This window comes from Zootoca vivipara, chromosome 16, assembly GCF_965207765.1.
Source record: "Zootoca vivipara chromosome 16, rZooViv2.hap1.1, whole genome shotgun sequence".
NCBI lineage: Eukaryota > Metazoa > Chordata > Lepidosauria > Squamata > Lacertidae > Zootoca > Zootoca vivipara.
The window spans coordinates 32,449,443-32,471,612 of record NC_142599.1 but is presented as its reverse complement, the minus strand read 5'-3'; the positions used below and the strand labels follow the sequence as shown (position 1 = coordinate 32,471,612).

General features: G+C 41.9%; 1 protein-coding gene across 4 annotated transcripts in view; it reads left to right on the top strand.

Annotated features, from left to right (window-relative positions):
- Window positions 1-2,567: 2,567 nt before the first annotated feature.
- Window positions 2,568-22,170, top strand: part of PACS1 (phosphofurin acidic cluster sorting protein 1) — a 79,869-nt gene continuing 60,266 nt past the window's right edge. For 2 of the 4 annotated variants that reach the window (XM_060269481.2, XM_035097679.3), the window contains exon 1: window positions 2,601-3,105. In XM_060269481.2, coding sequence (XP_060125464.1) covers window positions 2,729-3,105 — 377 coding nt within the window. In that variant the 5' untranslated portion in view covers window positions 2,601-2,728. Of the gene's footprint in view, window positions 3,106-22,170 lie in introns of all 4 variants that reach the window. The other 2 variants (XM_035097680.3, XM_088660149.1) reach the window with 2 other exon arrangements.

Here is a 22,170-nt window from a genome sequence, read left to right as displayed (position 1 = left end):
AGAGAAGCTCAGAGGGCCACATTTGGCACTGAGGTCCACCACCCCTGGATTATACCATAAGAAATCTGTGAGGCTTTAAGATGCTGGAAACCACCTTGGTCCTATAGGCCAGTGCTCCCCAACCTTTTTATCGCTGCAGACCAGTCAACGTTTGATAATTTTACCGCGGCCCGCTGAGGGGGACGTTGATTGTTTATATTTTATTTAGATTGTTTTGATTTAATAATTTTAATTTAATTGTATTTAAATGTTCCTTGGGCGGCCCGGTACCAATTGATCCACAGACCGGTACCGGTCCGTGGCCCGGGGGTTGAGGACCACTGCTATAGGCACTGCATAATAGCAATGTGTTTATGTTTTTAACTGTTTCCCGCTCTTGAGGACAGGTACAGTACTAACTGGACTGAGAAAAAAAAATCACCATTAGTACTGTATTGCTCCCCCTTCCAGTGTCAAATATATGCTGTGTTTATGTCTAATTATGCATTTACATTTAAGTTGCCCCTTTTCCTTTCACTTGGGTGGTACCATAGGAGGAGAGAGGGCAAGCAATCTTCCAAACTAGGAAGTGGTGGGCTTAAGTACTGTGGTGCTCCTACCTCAACAGAGACTGTTATTTTTCTCTCAGAGATCTTAACACGTGGGACACAACTTGTCCACCTAGAAATATACTTGGCTCTTCTGTGTCCCCCCATTTTCTTCTTGCGCCGCCACCGTCTATGTACAGTACTTTATAAATGTCATAATTGGCTTTGAAGGCTCTTGCAGAAAGTGGGAAATACTGTATACAGTATGCCATTCCCTACTATTTTTTGTTGGGAGCCCTCCAGAGTGGCTGTGACAACCTAGTCAGATGGGCAGCATATAAATACATAAATAATAATAATAATTCCCTCTCTGCCATAGGTGAAGCAGCAATGATAAGTTGCTTCAGATATATTGTGAAGACTGCTCTCTCTCTCTCTCCCGCTTTCCCTGACCTGCAAGGCTGGACCCTGTTTTACCTCCTTGAATCTTCCGAATTTGTTTTATTCTTTTGTTACTGTACTATTTTACTGGTTGTTGGCTGTGTTTTGGTTCAGTGTTGTTGTTGTTATACTGTACACTGCTTTAAGATATATATTTTTTGTAATGCTAAGGGGTATATAAATGCCTTCTAAATTGTTGTTGTTTAGTCGTTTCTGACTCTTTGTGACCCCATGGACCAGAGCACGCCAGGAACTCCTGTCTTCCACTGCCTCCCGCAGTTTGGTGAGACTCATGTTGGGAACACTGTCCAACCATCTTGTCCTCTGTCGTCCCCTTCTCGTAGTGCCCTCCATCTTTCCCAACATCAGGGTCTTTTCCACGGATTCTTCTCTTCTCATGAGGTGGCCAAAGTATTGGAGCCTCAGCTTCAGGATCTGTCCTTCCAGTGAGCACTCAGGGCTGGTTTCCTTCAGAATGGATAGGTTTGATCTTCTTGCAGTCCATGGGACTCTAAAGAGTCTCCTCCAGCACCATAATTCAAAAGCATAAATTCTTCGGCGATCAGCCTTCTTTATGGTACAGCTTTCACTTCCATACATCACTACTGGGAAAACCATAGCTTTAACTATACGGACCTTTGTCGGCAAGGTGATGTCTGCTTTTTAAGATGATGTCTAGGTTTGTCATTGCTTTTCTCCCAAGAAGCAGGCGTCTTTTAATTTCATGACTGCTGTCACCATCTGCAGTGATCATGGAACCTAAGAAAGTAAAATCTCTTGCTGCCTCCATTTCTTCCCCTTCTATTTGCCAGGAGGTGATGGGACCAGTGGCCATTATCTTAGGTTGTTGTTTTTTTTTGATGTTGAGCTTCAGACCATATTTTGCGTTCTCCTCTTTCACCCTCATTAAAAGGTTCTTTAATTCCTCCTCACTTTCTGCCATCAAGGTTGTGTCATCAGCATATCTGAGGTTGTTGATATTTCTTCCGGCAATCTTAATTCCGGTTTGGTATTCACCCAGTCCAGCCTTTCACATGATGTATTCTGCATATAAGTTAAATAAGCAGGGAGACAATATACAGCCTTGTCGTAAAAAATAACACAGTACAGAACAGTATATACTCTATACACCTTCACAATACGGATTCCCTCCACCCCCACCCGTTTCTAATTTAACGTGTAAATACAGGGACGTGTAGCGTGGGCTTTCCCCCTAAGGAAAGCATCGAGCACGTCTTGTTAAGAGTGAAGGGAAGGAAGTGAGGGTCGATTGGAGGAGAAAAGAATTTGAGAGAAAGAGAGAGAGAGAAGAGGGCGGGGAAAAGGCGTGCGCGAGAGAAATACACACTGTAAAAGCGCGAGCGCGAGCGCTAGATCGCTCCACCCAATCAGCGCGCGCAGAGCCGTCAAGGCGCCCAATCGCTGTCCTCCCCCGCGCGCGAGCGCCCCCTTTAATTTGGGTTTGAGCCCGCAACTGCCGCCGCCGCCGCCACCCCTCCAAATCTCCCCGCCCTTTTCCCAAGCAACCGTTCCTCAAATTCGCTGCCTCTCGCGCACGCGCTCCTCCTCCGCCAGCGGCCTCGCGCTCACTTGCTCCTCCTCCTATTCGGGAGCGCGCCTGCAGGGGCAACAGGAGTCAAACCTAGCCGCGCGCTGAAGGGGAAAGAAGGCGGCGGCTGAGGCGAGGCGGCGGCGCTAGCGGGGATTGAGGGAGACTCTTGTTGTTGTCGTCGTCGTCGTCGTCGTCTTCCTCCTCAGCCATGGCGGAGAGAGGGGCGCTCGGCGGCCAGCGGGGCTCGCTCACGCCTTCGCTGCACCAGCCGGCATCCAGCGCCTCAGCCTCTTCGGCGTCCCCGGCTGCACAGAGCGTTTCAGGGCAGCCTCCGCCGCCGACGGCGGTGCTACAGCAGCAGCAGCAGCTGCCGCCTCCTCCTGCTCCTCCGGCGGCGGCGGCGCCTTCGTTGTCTCAGCCGGCCGCTCTCGGCCCCGGAGGCGGCTCTCTGGCCCCGGGGGGAGGCGGCTCGGGGGCTCCCGGGTCAGGCGCGACGGCGGTGGCGACGGCAGGGGGGCGCCCGGTTCAGATGAACCTTTACGCCACCTGGGAGGTGGACCGGAGCTCGCCCAGCTGCGTGCCCAGGTGAGGAAGTGGGGAGGGGGGGAAGAGAGAGAGTGACTCTTATCTTCCTTTTACATTCTTTGGTACCGCCACCGTATACATTTTATGAATTCAATGACATAGAAATGTGGATTTAATAAACCGATTCCCTGAGGGGTAAGTAGTAGAGGCCGTGTCGCAGCAGCAGCAGCAGCAACACACACATAAAGACACACAGACACACGGAGGAAGAGGAGTCGTCTTTGTGGGCAAGCTGGAGGCTTAGCACGTTTATCTGCTTTTGTTGGGCTGCAGGGTTTCTTTCCCTCCAACCTCTTATATTCTTCTCCATGTCGTCCTCCCACCGCGTCTCACCCCGTTATCTCCCCTGCGTTTACCTTCGCAGGTGTGGAAGTCAAGCCCGACCCCACCCACTCCAAGACCTACTTGCTCTATCGCCTGCCAAAAAGGGAAAAGGGGAAAAAAACACGCAGAGAAAAGGCGCCTCCCTATTTTAAGTATTTACGTCCCTCCTCCTTGGGGAATAAAGGATGAAACCTAACCCTAAGACGTCATTTATCTGTTCCCCATATTTACAGTGTGTGGGGGGATGATAGCAAATTGTTTCTTTTAATCACACACACTTGAATGTTAAAGAGTGGTTCGCCTTTATGTGGAGCTGTGGGTTGATGTTTAAGCGGGAGTGGGAAATTGAGGGGGGCTGTACATAGAGGATGCTTGTTCCTCTCAATGGGGGGGGGCAGTTGCACCTAAAAGTTTTCTTACATGTGTATGTTGGGGTCCTCGACCTTTACAGAGAACTAGTACCCCCTTCCATCTATGCCTGCATGCCTTCAAAGAGAGTGAGTTATATTTTAGCTACCATCTTCCTCCTTGTGCATAAAGAAGGGGGTGTCATCCTGTGTGTGGGTGTAGATATTACTTTTAACATTTGTATCCTGATTTGAGTGCATATTTAAGTAGAAAAGCTGGAAAAGGCTAAAACAGAATAAATTAACTCCTACGTGTACAGATAAAACAGAACCAGCCCCTTCATCTTGAAACACCTACATCTGTCCCCACCCATGTAAAGGTGAATGAGGTTCTGTTAACCAGAACCCTCCCCCAGCAAATGTAAAGGATGAGGGATGTTCTCTTCCTTTATAAGTCAGAATGCTTATGTGGGAGGGGCTTGCCCCTCTGTGTGCTGGGGATGTAGGTTTTTCAAAGTGGAGCAGTTATTTAAATGATATTTAAGAGAAATATATATGAGTGAGGGGTGGGTGTTGGAATTTCAAGGTTGAGGAGTTGTTTCTCCAACAGTCATCCATATACATACAGCTCATTTTAAAACATATGTGCCCCATACCACATACTGTATAATAGAGGACAAGTCAACCTTCCTCACATAATGGAGAACTTGCCTTTTATCCTTCAAGATTTAGATTTTTCCCCATCAAAAGGACAACTAACACCCCACCCCTCTTTGTTAGGAAAGAAGGGGACCTATCCCTTTTCCAGAACATAATTTGACTCAGTACGGTAGGAAGATGTTCTGCCTAATAAAAGGAAATTATCCACAGCCCACTCACTTGGTAAAGTTGACATGATTTCCCAGGTGAAAGTAAGGTCTTCACTCATGTAGATACTATATTCTGATTTGCATATGCACACCCTGCTTCAAGGCATGAGCAAAATCATTTCCTTATTATGAAAGCAAGCTGCACCACCCCATCTTTGCCTTCATTTATGCCAAATAAATGACCTTGGCCTTTTGAAGTGAAACAGAGCACTGTTCTTCCTGTGGGGGTTTTCCATTAGGTGTTAGTAAACTTTCCCTTGGGGGAGATTGGGACTTCTGCCCTTTTCCTGTGATGATTGTTCTTTTAGAAACCCTCAGATGAAATCTGCCAAATCTTATAAAGGCAGCTACTTTCCAGTGAGGTTCCTAAAACAACCACTGATAAAGATGCTTTATTGATACAATGGTAACTCTCCATATACTCTGCTTGATAAATGCTTCTCGGGTAAATATGAAAAGAACCACCTAAGATATTAAAACAAACCTTTCTGACTCCATTGAGCTGCTCTCGCTGAAATATATGCAACAGTAGCTCCTCTAGAAATCATTCCGCATGCCACTTTACTGCCTCATTGACGGGATTAGTAAAAGTGGCTTTCCTGGATCTTTCCATCTATGCCTATGGAGTGTAGAAGAGGTGAAATGACCCAATGCTCTCTTAGTGTTAAGACCATTCAGTCCCCCTCCCCAAGGCACGTCTTTGTGCAGTCTTGTATTTTCATCCAGAAATCAAACCACTTTCAGTAGCCAAAAATGCCACCGTCCTACAACAAAACTTTTACTGTGCAACAAGGTAAGAGCTTACCATATGTGGAGTTGTCTTATAATCCTTATAATTATTTTATAATGTTCTATAAGGGAACCTTAAGAACTTCACTGTCCAACATAGCTGTCATGGTCATTCCCTTATTCTTGTCATTTGTATCTAACAACCCCTGTACACAGGACTTCAGCAGTGAAGTGTTTACTTAGGTTGGTTATGGACCAATCACCTTGCTATCCCGTGAGAGAAAGCTTGCTGTCTGCAGGTTATAGGCTCAACATAACCCCAAATGAAACATTTTGCATGAGTATGGCTGCCTTTTATTACAGCATTTGTAGCTTGATTTTCTTCACCTGGATATACTGTACTATGGGTAGTGCACAGAATTTAAAACATAAAACCTGATGAACTAAAAAACTATGAAATGCCTTCTGGAATTACAAGTTTTAAGTTCTTACTGAAAGTCTCCCTCACCTGTGTTGATGAGCACTTGTTCCACTAATTGAGTTTCTTCTATCAGAAATGACCTGTATTGTTTAATGTCCTTGTAATAACTTTGTCTATAAGTCCCCTTTTAGTTGCATGAAGTGAAACTGGCTAAACTATAAGATCAATTTTCCTCCTTGTGCTTAAAGCAAAGACATACAGTACTCCTCTCCTGCCTCTCTTCATTAAATGATATTTATTATTTGTGTTGAGCTGCTGCTGTTCTGAGGACAGCCAAGATAGGCAGGCTAGCCACTCTGTTCTGTCTGGGTGGCAAAAAAAATGGCATAAGTGGGAAACAGCAGTTTTTGTCTATTGGGAGATGAGCCACTATCTCACACTGATTGATTACAGTTTATTTTTAGTCTGCCTATACCTGTTTGATCTTGAAGAACCCAGGTGGCTGATTATTCTTCTCTCAAACAGACACCATGCTTGTTACAGGAATGCTAATCCCCTGTTCAGAACCTACATGAGACTTGGCCAATATTTTTTCTGCTAACAAGCATAATAACAGCATGTTTTTAACATCTATGATGCTGTGTTGTGGCATTTAGTGACAGCTGAGACTTGACTCAAGGGCAGTATTTTTCCTACCCACCTCTTAAACAAGAATCAAACAATAATGGGTCTATCGCTAATCTTTAGACAAAGCTTAATTGAAGGATTTGTCTCAATAGCTGAATAATTTGCTTCAAAAGCTGAATGTTAATTTGCTGTATTTTTTTTCTTCTTCATCCCCTTGGTTTGAATTCATGGTTTTGTTTCTCTGCTCAGCCACCATTTGGGGGAGGACCTTTTAAATGCGGTACATAGTTCAAATAGCTTTTTGAAAGCTGTAGGGAATAATCCTAGCCAGACTTGAACTGAAATACAGCAAAAAGCAAACCCCTTTCATGCAGCATGCAAAAACAAAAGGTCCAATATTTTAACAATTATTTCTCACCATATTAAAAAAAAACCAGTTGTAGTCCTATAACAATCATTTGTTTTGCTGAAATTTGGGATATTAAAAACCTTTCAGTACCCTGATTTTTAATGTTGTATTCAAAATGATTGATTAGTGTCCAGAGTACTGAATTTACCCCAGATGGGCTTTGTGATCCATGTCTATTGTCTGTTTATGATGAAGGGGTGGACTAACTAATGATTTGGGTTTATTTTGCATATGCAGCTTAGTTCCCTCACCCTGTTTCTGAGATAGCTGTGTTTGTTATGACTCAAGAATCTGCCTGTGATTACAGTAATCAAAAGTACACTTACTGTAAGATGGTATTCTTGTTTTTTAAAAAAAGGCTTCTGCTCTGAATAAGTCCCATGGTTTAAGGCCACAAGGGGTCATAACAGTCATTCCAGTGCAATATCTTGCCATGTTTACTTTTTGAATAAAACACAATTCTCTGTCTTAAAGCAGTAGGTCTGAGACTGATGGTTACTGGAGAGGTGTGAGCGGTTTTCTTTTTCTTGGGTGATCACTGTCCGTGTCTCAGTTGTACTAGAAATTGGTCCTCCTATGTTCTGTATTGCTTCTGGTTGATGTATCTATGAAACAGCCAAAAGTAGTTGATAAGCTCCACCTATTTCACATGGCTCTTGAGCTCAATTACATGACACCGGAAAGCATGTTGCATGCTTTACTAATACAGGAATTTAGTTCCTGCCACAGAGGAAGTTACTGTCTTTCCCATTCCAGAGGTGTCAATAGTGATTGACTCTTATACTTTGCCATTTTTATAGGGATATTTTAACATCATGTTAAAAGAATTTGGACATGCAGTATCTGACACAGTTGAGATGGCCTGAAATGAATCCTTTGCCTAGGGCAAATACATATATTTGTGTTGTTATTAATCCAACCACTTGTCTGACACCTCATGTCGTTATTATACTGTATGCTCATCTGGGAGTAAGTCTTACTGAGCATAATAGGCCTAGTAAAATCTTGTGCATGCCTACTCAGAAATAACTCTCATTGAGTTACATCAGATGTGCACCCAGGTAAGTTTAGATAATTGCAGCCTAAGTTATTTGGAACATGAGCTCAATATATCAATCCCCTCTTTGTGTAGTTCCAGGATAATAGAATTGGACAACACTTCCTTTTTTGTTTTTGTTTGTTCTCCCTATTACATTTTTTGGTATAAAATATGCATTTGCTGTGCTCATGTTTTCCTCCCTGCTGAAGGGCTCCGCTGATTTCCTTAGTGGAAAAGTAACTGTAGCAGGTGGAAAGGCAAGTTCTGCCAAAGCTACATTTTTCCCTTTCAGCAAAAAGTAACTTCTTAAATGTTTCCATTGAGTTTACTGACTTGTAAATAGAGCTTCAACATCTTTTTATAGTATGTGGTACCTCGGGTTACAAACGCTTCAGGTTACAAACACTTCAGGCTACAAACTCCGCTAACCAGAAATAGTACCTCGGGTTAAGAACTTTGCTTCAGGATGAGAACAGAAATCGTGCTCCGGCGGCACGGTGGCAACAGGAGGCCCCATTAGCTAAAGTGGTGCTTCAGGTTAAGAACAGTTTCAGGTTAAGAACAGACCTCCGGAACGAATTAAGTTCTTAACCAGAGGTACCACTGTACATAATACAACTCAGAGCAGTTTAATTTATCCAAGTTACATGTTTTTGTGACTCTTTTACATTAGAGTAATATTAGAAACCTTCTGTTGAGATAACATTTCTTCAGAGTATGCATGCATTTGAATCACACTGTTATCTAAATCTCCTTTTAAAATTTAAAACCTTTAAGATTCTTGAAAGGTTTCACTGTCTAGTATTAGTATAGCCTAAATTATTATGAGGTCTTTGACAGACAACATCCTAGCAATCCAATTTTTCCGACCCTGTACTACAGAAAGTTGTAACAAAGTGTTTGATGGTTTCTAAAGTAGGGAATATAGATTTGGTCAGTTCCTTTTAATTTAGATACTTAGCTTAGTTGCTTTAACCAAACATCGTTGCAGTCTTTAGTTATGCTTGATACTGATTTAACATTAGGCCATTTCAGGTTGGGATTTGGTTTTTCTCCCTGGAAAAAATTCCTGGAGCTTCTCTCCTTGACATGTTGCAATTATGGTAGCAAAATGTGGCAGACCACCATTCTGTGGGGATCGCTGTTTTCTCATTGTACTAATTAAATGTTGTCTAGAATGGGTCTCAGTGACAATGAAGGGGTTTTTTTTAATAAAAAAATGATGTGCAATTTTGATGGTTAATTGGTCCATTATGTATGTGGCTGGGTGGCTTCCCTCAGTGATCATGATTTGCAATTTACTTACTATTGGGGTGGAATGTGAGGCATGACTTGGGACAACCTAGAATTTAATTATTTATCTTCAAGACCTTTTGGCATATACAAGGCACATTTTGTAATAGATGAATTTAGGGTTGTTCCCTCAGAATCTTTGTGTGCTTTGTGGAACAACTAGCATTTAATACTGACACTAAATGTTGCTTTTACTTCCACCAGAGTGAGTTTTTCCTAACACCCCAAAGGTATGCTTATAATACTTTACTTCCATAACAATTTTTCTTGTTAAGGAGGTGACATAGTTTGTTTGATTTTGTCACACTGAATGAAGAAAACTCTTAGTAAGGTCAGTGCACTTCACAGCATGTTAAGCATTACATGTATTTGCCATATAACATATGGCCATCTACCCCAGGATGGGGAACCTATGGCCCTCCAGATGTTGTTGGACTCCGATTCTCAGCATTCCTGACAATTAGCCATGCCGGATGGAGCAGATGGGAGCTGGAGTCCAGTAACACCTGGAGGAGCATATGTTAGCTGTCTATGATCTAACCAATCATCTATAAAATAGTTGTCAGTTGTCAGTGGGTTGGATAAGAAATATGGCAACTCATATAACTTTTGCCAGGTGCTATTTCAGTTGCTGATTTTGTGATTATTAGAAAGCTTTTATAATAAGATGGGTGTCTAGTTAATTTTTAGTTGATTAATCCACCTACATTTTGACCAAATTTAAATGTGTATTAAGAAAAACTTTACTTTTATTCTTTGATAGTGAAGTACATGAGAATTTGAATATTTTGATTCCCCTAACAAAAACACAGAAGGCTTAAAATAGCTTCAAAAAAAAATAAACAAACTTGCCCTTATATTTTGGTTCATCCATTGCTTTTATTAATACAATTAAATTGTTTATTTTTTCTGATTAAAATGAACCCTGTTGATTATCAGTTAAAGTCTGCTGATTTTTAAAGCTTGCAGTCCTATTTCATAAATGTTTTCTGGCAGAAGTTGTGAAAGTTCAAAGTTGCATTAAGAAATAAGCAAATTGGCTTAGAAGTTTGGTTCCATTAGTTTAATTTTCTCACTTGTTCAGTTCCTAACAGTAACGCTTTTCTTCAGTGTGTTTCAATATTATTGTAGTAACTTATTGCTCTCCTGAATGACCTTGTCTGTTGTTAGCTTAGTGATAGGAACTTTACCGGTATTGTTGTGCCAATTAATCTGTTCTGGAAGTGTTTTGAATCAAGGAAAAACAAGGCCTATTCTTGGCACCTCAATCCTGCACATGTTTACTCAGATTAAGGCCTATTGTCACCAAAGAAATATAGCAAGCGGAAAAAAAGAGAACCCACACAAGTGATCCTGACACAAAACCCCACACATACACTAAGTAAAAGAATTGAAGCATTGCCACCCACCCCACCCCATACACCAGGGGTCAGCAAACTTTTTCAGCAGGGGGCCGGTCCACTGTCCCTCAGACCTTGTGGGGGCCCGGACTATATATTTTTTGGGGGGGGGGAATGAACGAATTCCCATGCCCCACAAATAACCCAGAGATGCATTTTAAATAAAAACACACATTCTACTCATGTAAAAACACCAGGCAGGCTCCACAAATAACCCAGAGATGCATTTTAAATGAGAGGACACATTCTACTCATGTAAAAACATGGTGATTCCTGGACTGTCCGCGGGCCGGATTGAGAAGGCGATTGGGCCGCATCCGGCCCCCGGCCTTAGTTTGGGGACCCTGCCATACACCATCCCCACCCTTCTCCTCTTCTCCCCTCTTTCCTTCCCAACCTTATACTGCATGGACACTAATAGGGTTGCCATATTTCAAACAGTATGTTGCTGAGGGTTTGGTTTGGTTTGGTTTTGTTTCAGAAACCCACCAAAATTGTTGTGCTTTTTTGGGAAAACCTCCCCTAAAATTGTAATTTTCAGCTTTTGGAGTTTTTTCTGCTGCTGTTTCCATCGCATTGGCATCCATTCAGGTTTTCTCTCCCCCTTCCCCATGCTATTTTTATACCTCAAAGCCAGGACATGTCAGGAATTTTCCTGATGTATGGCAAGCCTAAACACTAATGTCTCCCCAAAAATGAAATGGATCTGTAGAAAAAAACAAGTTGAAAAAATAGACAATGCACATATTTTTGTAAGTTAAAGGTAATGGGGCCCCTGACCATCAGGTCCAGTTGTGTCCAACTCTGGGGTTGCGGCACTCATCTTGCTCTATAGGCCGAGGGAGCCAGCGTTTGTCCACAGACAGCTTCCGGGTCATGTGGGCAGCATGACAAAGCTGCTTCTGGCGAACCAGAGCAGTGCACGGAAACGCCGTTTACCTTCCCGCCAGAGCGGTCCCTATTTATCTACTTGCACTTTGATGTGCTTTCAAACTGCTAGGTGGGCAGGAGCTGGGACCAAGCAACAGGAGCTCACCCCGTTGCAGGGATTCGAACCGCCGACCTTCTGATCAGCAAGCCCTAGACTCTGTGGTTTAACCCACAGCGCCACCTGGGTCCCTTATTTTTTGTAAGTTAAGAAATCTTTAATAAAAATTATTTAAAATATAAAAATAAGGCCTATTGGGTTCAGTTAATCTTATTCTGAAACAGGTTGCGTAGGCCTCAGGCTTAGAGTAATGACCAGCAATTTACATTGGTGTGGTCCCTCTGAGGTAAATGGAAATATATGAATGTTAAGTGTTTTGAGCTGGGCCCTTCAGAGTTCACATGGTTTGTGAATTAAGATTTTATTCTAGAGGTAACTAAAAGTGGGTTTAATGCAGGTTAGCCACCTCTGATCCAGCAATAAATATACCATTTAATATATATACAACTGTTGTCAAAATTCTGTGTTTATGCGACTATAGTTACTAATTTTTTTATATCCCTTGAATCCTATTTTCATCCCATCATTTTGTGTCTCATTTGCCTTGGATCTCTTCTGAATTCTTTGCTGTGGATAGACTTTGCTGGATAACAATTAATTAAACTGAGGCCAGTGGCTTTTCTGATATTGTATCTAATCTTCAAAATGAACAATTAATCCTCAACAATGCTTTCTGGTGACTCAGTTTTTATTTGACCTCTGTTCAGGGAACATTAGTGTTTGAAGTTAAACATAGGCATGGATAGGCCTGACATTGTAAATTGGATCTATTAATTGTTTTCATTTTAGATGAAAAGAAAAGAGCTCTTGTGCCGCTCTCAAACTCTGAGCAGTTTTTGGCCTACGCGTAATTAACCAAACTACAGACATCTTGGGAAAGCAATGGCTTTTTGTTGGAAAATTCATTAATGGATGCTCTCTTCACCAACTAATACTAGGCTATGTTTACAGGAACGTTTGCATTGCAGTAGCATTAGTAGACTCAAAGCAAAACCTTCATGTTAAATATCAAAATGCTCTATAACAGGCACATCCAACTCCCAAGAGATAGCGATCTACTCACAGTACTGTATATAAAAAAGGCAGTGATCTACCCATTGTCATTGGAGGATGGAGCAGAGTTGTTGTTGAGCTTTTTTTAGGAAGCCAGAGCTGTTGAGCTTTTTTGGGGGGTGAATATCACTAAGGGCCCGAAGATCGACCAGGAGCACACTGTGATCAACCTGCTGGACATGCCTGCTTAGGCCTAGAAATGTTTATTGCCATGCATGTTTTAATGCCTCATGGGAGATCAAGTTCTAAGGTGGAGCCATCTGGCAGTAAGAATTGCTGAGTTACGTGGATATACAGGATTTCTCAAAAGTTATAACCCCCCCCCCCCACTGAAATGGGGGCACAGAGGCAGAACCACTCACAAAATGGTAGCACAGGGCAGCAGTCATATCACAGAACTATAAAGTAAAATACAACGACACTATTACCAGAGATAGACCTTGAGGTCTCATTTCAGTAGTGCCCCGTGTGACACTAGAATTCAGCACCCCTGACTCTCACCTTCCATTTTTTATCATAGTTGTGGCAATCTGTGTGCTGTCCCTGAGGCTCCACATGCACTGTGCAACTGAACCAATAACCCTACCCTATATCCACCTCTGCTGTCACGATGCAGCATTGTGGGATGTAAAATGGCATCCCATGTCACCACTTCTGCTTCTTTTAGCCCTGCAGGCTTGGTGACCTTGGCTCAGTGCTTGTGAGGATAAAATGGAGGACCTCCCCAAAAACTTTACTTCCCTTGAGATAATTTAGTAAAAGGTAAAGGTAAAGGGACCCCTGACCATTAGGTCCAGTCATGGACGACTCTGGGGTTGCACACTCATCTTGCTTTACCATAGCTGCCAAGTTATCCCTTTTTTTAAGGGAAATTCCCTTATGCTGAATAGGCTTCCTCGTGAGAAAAGGGAAAACTTGGTAGCTATGCTTTACTGGCCAAGGGAGCTGGCATTTGTCCGCAGACAGCTTCCGAATCATGTGATCAGCATGACTAAGCCACTTCTGGCAAACCAGAGCAGCGCATGGAAACATCGCTTACCTTCCCGCCAGAGTGGTACCTATTTATCTACTTGTACTTGACATGCTTTTGAACTACTACCGGTAGGTGGGCAGGAGCTGAGACCGAACAACGGGAGCTCACCCCTGTCGCAGGGATTCAAACTGCCGACCTTCCGATTGGCATGCCCTAGGCTCTGTGGTTTAGACCACAGCGCCACCCACGTCCCTTTATAATTTAGTACCATTGCCAATAAAAAATTGTCTTTGGGAGAGTGACCACTAGACAGTTATTCATCTCCATTCTAAATTGTGGAAGGCAAAATTAATGCACAGGTAAAAAGAGCCATTGTGTATCCTTTTTTTCTGATACTGTATGTTGGAAAGCCTTCTAGAGAGGTTTCTTCACTTTGTAGCTTCACATTCATAGCTGTAGTATTGAATGCAAGTATAATACATGAACTAAAGTAGTCTCCTGTTTAATCACAAAAAGTAATTATGTGATCTGTGTTGGGCAAAACAAATATTTGGGCAAGGAAGGGTATAATTTTTTTTCTAGCAGGTTAAGTATTTGTTATAAAAGAATTTGGATATTGATAAAGATACCTTGTCTGTCAAACACAGACATTGTGAGTAAAATTTCTAAACCTTGAGATTTAAATTTATGGGGAGGAATCAAGCAGGACTTCACATTCCCCCTGGCAAGCCCTGCAAATTGGCTCCAGTGCATTCATAACTCTCTGGAGCATTTTTTGAGGGCATATGGAGAACCTGAAGGGAGGAGAGGAAGGTGAACTTCCGTTGCATGGGTGGAAATTTCTTACACTCACACATGGACTAGCATTACATGCAACCACTGAAAAAATCAGTGCCTTCTATATTAACAGGTCTTATTTTGGGGTTTGCTAAATTATAAATTTCTCAAAGCAAGTTGAACTTACAGTTTAGCCTCGGTATTTAAAAATGCTCTGCAGGATTAATGAAAGTATGAAGATGAATGGTAGCTGGTAGTGAATTTGAATAGATTAGATCCAGTTTAATTTGAATATCTATTTAAACTAGAAGTACAGCCTAAACAATTTTTTACAGGCTGCTCTTTTTGAATCTAAGGTGATTTGTCAGCGAGGATTAAGGTGCACAGTCTTAAATGTCATGTTATAATTTATTTTTTAGGTGTGCATAGATTACAATACAAAAATGGTTCATGTATTTAAAAACACAAAGGAAGCTTTTCAGAGCTAGAAAAATAGTTCACATTTCTATAGTTCACTCAAGTGCAGGGCCAGCTCTAGGGGTAGGCTGGGTGGCACGGGGCACCAGGCCGGCAGGGGGGCGCGTGCAGCAAAGCCGCGCCCGCCCACCAGGTCAGGGGCACCGGAGCGATCTCTGCACCACTGCGCCCAGGCGCCCGACATGCTTGAGACGGCCCTGCTCAAGTGCTTCTTGTTGTTTCCCCGAAAGCCTATTATTAGGAAGTAGCAACATAGAAATGAAGTAAAGGTGGCTCAAGGTCAAAGAATATTTATTTTCACCCAGAAGTTAAAAACAAATAATGTTCCACAGTTAAATAAGATAACAAGCTCAAGTAACTATAGTGGTGTTTAAGGCTCTCCAAAAACGTGAAAGGAAAGAATGTAAAGATATTGGAGAATAAGGCAGCATGAGTTCACCGGACCCATCATGTCTGAATACTCTGGTATATTAAGATAAGTCATCTTCTCAAAAGATCTGACATTCTGGGCATCACCAGTTTAGACTTTTTGACATGGTCGGCTATACTTCAATTACCATGTGTAGTTTCTGGAATATTAGCAAATGTTGTGATTAGGATCACATTGTGCTTATTCTGACATTTTCTGTTAATGTGAACAAAAGAAGACTCAAATAACATCATGTTGGCATAGCACTGATAGGGCCAAAAACGACAGGGATTTGTTTTGGCTGGCAAAATACTCCCAAATGACTTTAAGCTGCTCTGGCAGAAATACCTGGTCAGAACTGCTTAGCCCAGTGATATCGCAAAAACATAATAATGAGATGGATGTTGTGGAAGGAAAATATTAATTAACAGCAGTTGATTTGAAGGTTTGCATTTCCAAAATCCCACTTTGGTTGTGATGTAGAGTGAAAATAGATTGCTGTAATAGGGTTATTTAAATTGTAACCCTAGTATACCAGACTTCCCCCATTCCATTTTTGAAGAGGCAGATACTGAAAATGAAACTGTTCTGCTTTATATTGATTGCTGCTCTTGCGTATACAGTGGTACCTTGGTTTAAGTACACAATTGGTTATGGAAGTCTGTACTTAACCTGAAGTGTACTTAACCTGAAGCGAAGTTTCCCATTGAAAAAAATGGAAAGTGGATTAATCCGTTCCAGACGGGTCCGTGGAGTACTTAAACTGAAAGTACTGTACTCAAACCAAAGCGTACTTAAACTGAGGTATGACTGTATTGAGATTCTTTAGGAGTACACCCACTATGTGCATTTCTAGGGAAATTGTTGCTAGATTTCAGCTGATTCTATTCATTACCATAGCACAAAGAGTTTTGCAGCTATTTATTTTATTATTTGTATTTATAGTCCACCCTTCATCAAATGGTTCCAATTCCAAGACATTACAAAAAAACTTAATTAAAACAAGTATGTACACTGTTTAGTTAATATATTGAGAGTGGCAGATATTGCCGTGCATTGCCGTGCACTACTGTTATATGTTGCTGTTTTGTTGTTCTGAAGTTGGTGGCTTAGTTGATTTTGTTTTATACTGTAATATCTCTGAATCTGGACTTTTTGCCTTCATACAAAGCAAGATTTCACTGATAATCCTTTCTGTGGGTAGTTTCAACATGAAGGCTATAATGGTGCTGCAAGTTAGTTTGCCTTTGTTTGGTGTGGTTTTGGCTTTCATCATTGAAAGTGCATTTGTATCCACTTGTTGCTCCCAGAAACAAACATATCACATGGAGTTAATATGAGTAAGTGGGGTGCACTTGATTTTGGCCATTTTAGCTATGTTTTAATCATATATGGCAGGGTTTACTACCCCTTTTGGTCCATGGCATAGCTGCCAAGTCTCCCGCTGAAATTGCAGGACCAGCAGCGTCTGGACATGCGTCTGGGCATGCACAGAAGCAACTTCGGGTGCCGGTGCTGCCCAATTTATGGTGCCCAGACATTGGCAGAGCGGCACTGGAAGTCTCTTCTATGTATGTCTGGACATGCGTAGAAGCAACCTCTGGTGCCGGCGCTGCCCGATTTCCGGTGCCCAGGCATGGGCAGAGCGGCACACAAAATGGAGCCTCCCTGGCAGGTAAGAAATCCAGGGGATTTCCGGAATTTTTTCCTATTCAGGATAACAGCGGGAAACGGATCAAAATCCGGGGGTTTCCCGCGAAAAATGGGAGACTTGGCAGCTATGGTCCATAGGCACATTTGCAAACTTGACAAACTTTGATGTATACCACACATGTACTGTAACCAAGCTCACATCGCAATCTATTGTGTTGGGTTCAACAGAATGCTGCTTTCAATGTACTAATTTCAGTGGGGGAGGGGCAGAAGAGGTGGATACTATTATCCTGTGGATACTATTAAAGACCTCTGTAAGCACATATGCACCTTCAGGTGCCATGTTGCCGACCCCTGATGTAGAGACAATAAGTGTGCAGTTGCTCAAAGTGCGATGGAGATAGTAATTTCATACCCTTTTGATTAAACTTGCCTTTTGAACCATGGGGACTGAACTGTAGATTTTTTTGTAAAGCATTCCAGTGGAGTTTGGGATTTTGCTCTTAGTTAACCAGTGTTATAGAACTAGATTGTATAATGACATTAAGCACAATTTAATCTGTTACAGCATTCTCATGTTGCTTGAAGAGACACTAAAGCAGAAGTGACTTTGTTATAATTTTAAAACTGTATTTTTTTCCTTATTGGGGGGCCCCAGAATTCCTGCAGGGCTTTGCATATATAATTTTGCATGTAGAGTCTTTTCCTTATTTTTAAAGATAAAAAAGATGCTTGAAACATACATTTCTGCCATGATACCAATATAAAACTGGAAAATACCACACTTAAATATAGCTATGCAGTTATTAAAATTAAAAAGGAAGGTGCTGGTAGACAAACAACATCTGCTCAAGTATATGTACGGTAATTTAGACATTGGGTTGCACTGTCTATTGAATTTTTTGCAACAATTGCTGCTGTTTAGTTACAAGCTGGTACAGTACAGTAGATTGACTATGCTGCATCTGCAGTCCACTGTGCTTGTTACAACAGCTTATTTTCAACCACTAGAACCCTTTGGGTTGGGAGGGATCATCTGTGACTCATCTAGCTTGAGCACTGGGGCAGAATTGATTTAATTATCCTTAAATATCACTGATAGATGGGTGTCGAGAGAGAGCGCTCCGCTTTGGATCTCTGCAGAGCTGTTATCTGGAAGTGCCCTTGGCAATTTGTCCCACTGCCTGGCATCAAATATTTTTGCCACGTTCGAGATGTTTTTTATTATTGTGGTATTTCAGATAAAGGACTCCAGTCATGCAAGCTTGTTTATAACCATAATCAGATAATGTCCTTTAGGGCAGTGGATCGATCACAGGCATCTTCCAAATGGCAGAGTCCAACTGACTTCATTTGGGTCTCTAGTTCATGCATAGATGTTTTTAAGGAAGTTTTTAAGAAAGTGCAATGAAAATGAGTAATTCAGAAGCTGGATTTTCTGTACTATACTGGCTAAATTGGATGAGTGCTCTTTAAAGGATCTGAAAAGGATCTAGGAGTGTACAAAGGGGCTGTAGGGCCATGCCTTTTGCCCTGACTCCATTTTTACATGCAGCTTCTTCTGACTTCCCAGGGCAAGTATATGTAATGGGAAGTCAGCTGTACTTGTGTACAGCTCCCCACGTGGTTTGGAACCTTGATCATGCGGAGCTTGAAGCAGACTTCTCACTTCAGATATTTGTCCTAAACACACTGGAAACCAAAAGAGCCACGTAGCAATAATAATGGTGAGGCTAGAAGTGTGGTGAGAAACAACCAAATTAGAACAAGGAACAGTTTCCAACTTGCTATCCTGGCAGGCATGAAAACAGTATCGAGCTCATCCACTTCTTGGCCAAGCAGAACCTCCTGAGTGCTGTTCTACCTAACATTTCCTGTTACAATTTCTTGGCTGTCATATTTCATGTTTCCACCTTGCAATTTTTCTTGTTTGTATAATGGTGAGGCCATGCACTATTGAAGAACTATCTGGCAATGAATAAATGATGCAGCAGCTCTCCAGCCAACCTTAATGTACTACTTATGAAACTGCAATTACTAAAACATTTTATGAAGTTTATTACTAGATGGCAAGAATGACTCTGCAGAAATGGGCTCCTGAGATTTTAGGCATGTGAAAAAACCCTAGCTTTCAAAATTGTTTTATTTTGTCTTTTAAAAAATGAGCTGTGGTTTGGTGAGCACTGCTCTAAATTAATTTTTTCTGGTGGTTATTTTTTTATCCTTGCTGTTGGCCAATGATCCTAAAAACATGCCTCAACTCACCCTGGATGATGAAATTGTAAGGAACCATTAGCTATTTTTGAGGTAGTCTACAAGAAACAGCATGAAGAATTCTACCTGAGTTTACTTACAGAGCTTTGCTGTCTTTCTGTGCATCATAAGCTGAGTCAACACAACATGTGTTGATTTTGTAAATCCACAAACACAATAGGCTGATGGGTGAAATGGTATTGTGTGAAGGATTATTTACTGCTGGGTCTGCATGTATATGGTCAAAGAAGTTTAATACAATGATTACTACTTTATGTGTGTTTCCTCATTAGGGTCATGAAATAAGAATTTCAAAAAGAAGTGATTATGCAGCGTTTGTTCTTGGGAGTGCTATGGAACCTGGCCTCAAAGCTGTGAGGGTATTGAAATAAAGCATATATTTTAATTTCTGTGAGGATGTGGTAGGTTTGTAAAAAAAAAAATTAATTAGTCCCCCAATGAGAATCTTCTGCAGTTAACCACGCAAGCAAACATTTTTCAAAGGTTAGCTCTTTCCTTTATGCCACAAATAAAAAGCATAAGCATGTGTGGGCAAGTATTTTTTGTTATACAGTAATGGTATGATTGAAGATCCTGCCTAGAGTAGGAGATCCCCCTAGGCAAGGGATGGTGGCATGGAGTAGAGCAAGGCCTGGAGTATAGACAGGAACACACAGGATTGAAATGCATTGGTTTCCTTCAGATTAAAATATTAAACTGATCTGGGAAATCATAGGGACCAGTGGAGATTGTTAGGCTAAACCTAGGCAGTACTGCAATGTGTTGGTTCAGGATTCAGTGGTGAGGCATTGACTGTGGTCAAGAGATTCCTTAAGATATTTTGTGTAACTGAAAGCAGCTGCTTGACAATACTAAGGCTTACCTGGAAGTAGACCCCAAACTATCGCCAACATGAGATTAATTCTCACTATGGTGACCACAGTATAAAGATTTGACACAGGTGACAAGTATTAGATAGCTCATTTTTCCTGAAGTGGAAGTATTTGCTTATTAAATGTCCCTCTGGCCCTTCCCAGTGAACATAGTACAGATCTTTAAGTGCAGAGTGCTTCACTGTTCTTGGTTAGCTTATATATTTTGTGCAGCTGTAGTGAAGGAATGAACTCTTGAGGTTGCTGAAGTCATAGGCCATTCAGTTTCTTCCTGGTAGTCAGCATATGAGGTGTGTAGTAATCATGCAGAAACTGCTAATGCTTAATCATGCATTTTATCATTGGCCTTTTGCTATTGGTGTGTGAAGTGGTGTACAAAAGAGTCAAAGCAGCATTTTCCTCAAGAGCTTCACAAGAGGATGGTTGATCAGCAGGTCTGAAACTTAAACAAATGGGGACCTTGGGAATATGGCTCGAACAGCTGAAAATGGGAGCTTCTGTGTCCCAGATGAAGTGTCTGCATTTCTACAATGGGTAAACTCTCTCTGTGTGGTTTGGACTTGGTTGAATGTCACTTTATAAGCCTCTAGTGAGAGATGAAGAGAGGCTTTTGTCCTGGTGTGTCCATGCCTCTCCTTGGGTAAAAAGTAATTTTTATACAGCTACCGGTATCTACAGAATTAGATAACGGGATAGAAAGGAGCATGAATTTCTACCTGGAATGGAGGTGAGAGTAGGGCAGGTGTGTGTATGAAGAGTATTGTTCTCTATACTGGGTACAAAAAGGACTGACCAGGCTTTCTGCCTTTTAGGTGTCAAAGCTGGTGGGGTATACATGCCAAACTACTAAATCACTGTCATTCAAGCTGTTGTAACATGGTTGTTTTAACTTCTGTATGCAGCTGCTGAGACCAAGACTCTTGACTTTCCTTCTAAAATGATGCAGTTCTCTTTGATACATACCCACACTTAATGTTTCAGAAAATAGATTTTTTTTTCAAATAAGAACTAGTATGAAAAGGGTTCTGTGTTCATTGTTAAGAAATTAGTTTCAATTGTCATAATTTTTGTGCTAGTGTGTATTTGATTCTGGCTTTCTTCCATTTACCCTCAACACTTAAAAAGAGCTACTGTTGGCTGAATGAAATGTGATTTGTTTTCTAAAATGGCCACATGCTATTTCGATGCTAATGGAATCCTGCTGACTTGTATCAGTTCTAATTATTAAGAGCAGGTTACTTGACTCTGTACAGATCCTATGCAGAGGGAGAATAATGAAGAGTTTATGTAAACAAGAAACAGGTGGTAGCTTAAATTAAGTTGCTTAAACTCCCCTGCGTCGATGTAATGCCACATCTGAGAGACTGCCTTGGCTCCAGTTGTGTGTGTATTTTTGTGATGATCTTATTTTATCTTTGCAGGTCATGCTGTGTGTGTGTGTGTGTGTGTGTGTGTGTGTGTGTGTGTCTGGCCCAAGGTCCACCCTGTGAGCTTAGTAGTGGTTGAGCACAAATTTAAACCCAGTTTCTAGTGCACTGACAACAGTGCATTCTGTTAGGAGAGCCAAAGCAGGACTTTATCAAGCAGCATATACATATTTTTCCATGTGTAAGACGCCCCCATGTATAAGAAGCCCCCTATTTTTGGAGAGTAAATTTAAAGAAAATGAGGGGAGATGCTCCAAAGTTGTCGAGCTCTTTTAGGGGGAATTGCATGCATGCCATCACCCCAGCAGGGCCTTTGCTGGGGGTTGGCCAAGTGGACAGCCATTCCCCCCCAGCCACTGCAGGCACCAGCTGGCTGGCTGTGTGCAGCTTCCACTCCACGCGGTGTGGGAAACTCTCTCCTCCTGCAGTGGCATGGGGGTGGTAGTGTGCCTGTCAACCAGCTCCACCTGGTGGAGGAGCATGATTTTTGACATGTTTTTTGAGTCAAAAAACCTCGTTTAATACACGGAAAAATACGGTAGCTCTGCAAACTGGGCTCTCATCTACAGAGCCACAGTCTGTATGTGCCTTCCCCTACAGCATGTGATGAAGAAACCAGCTGCCCATCTAGTTAATTTTTGAGGTTGAGAGACATACCTGGTACTCCTGTGTTCTCTCCTTTTGGTACATTGCAGTTTAGATAG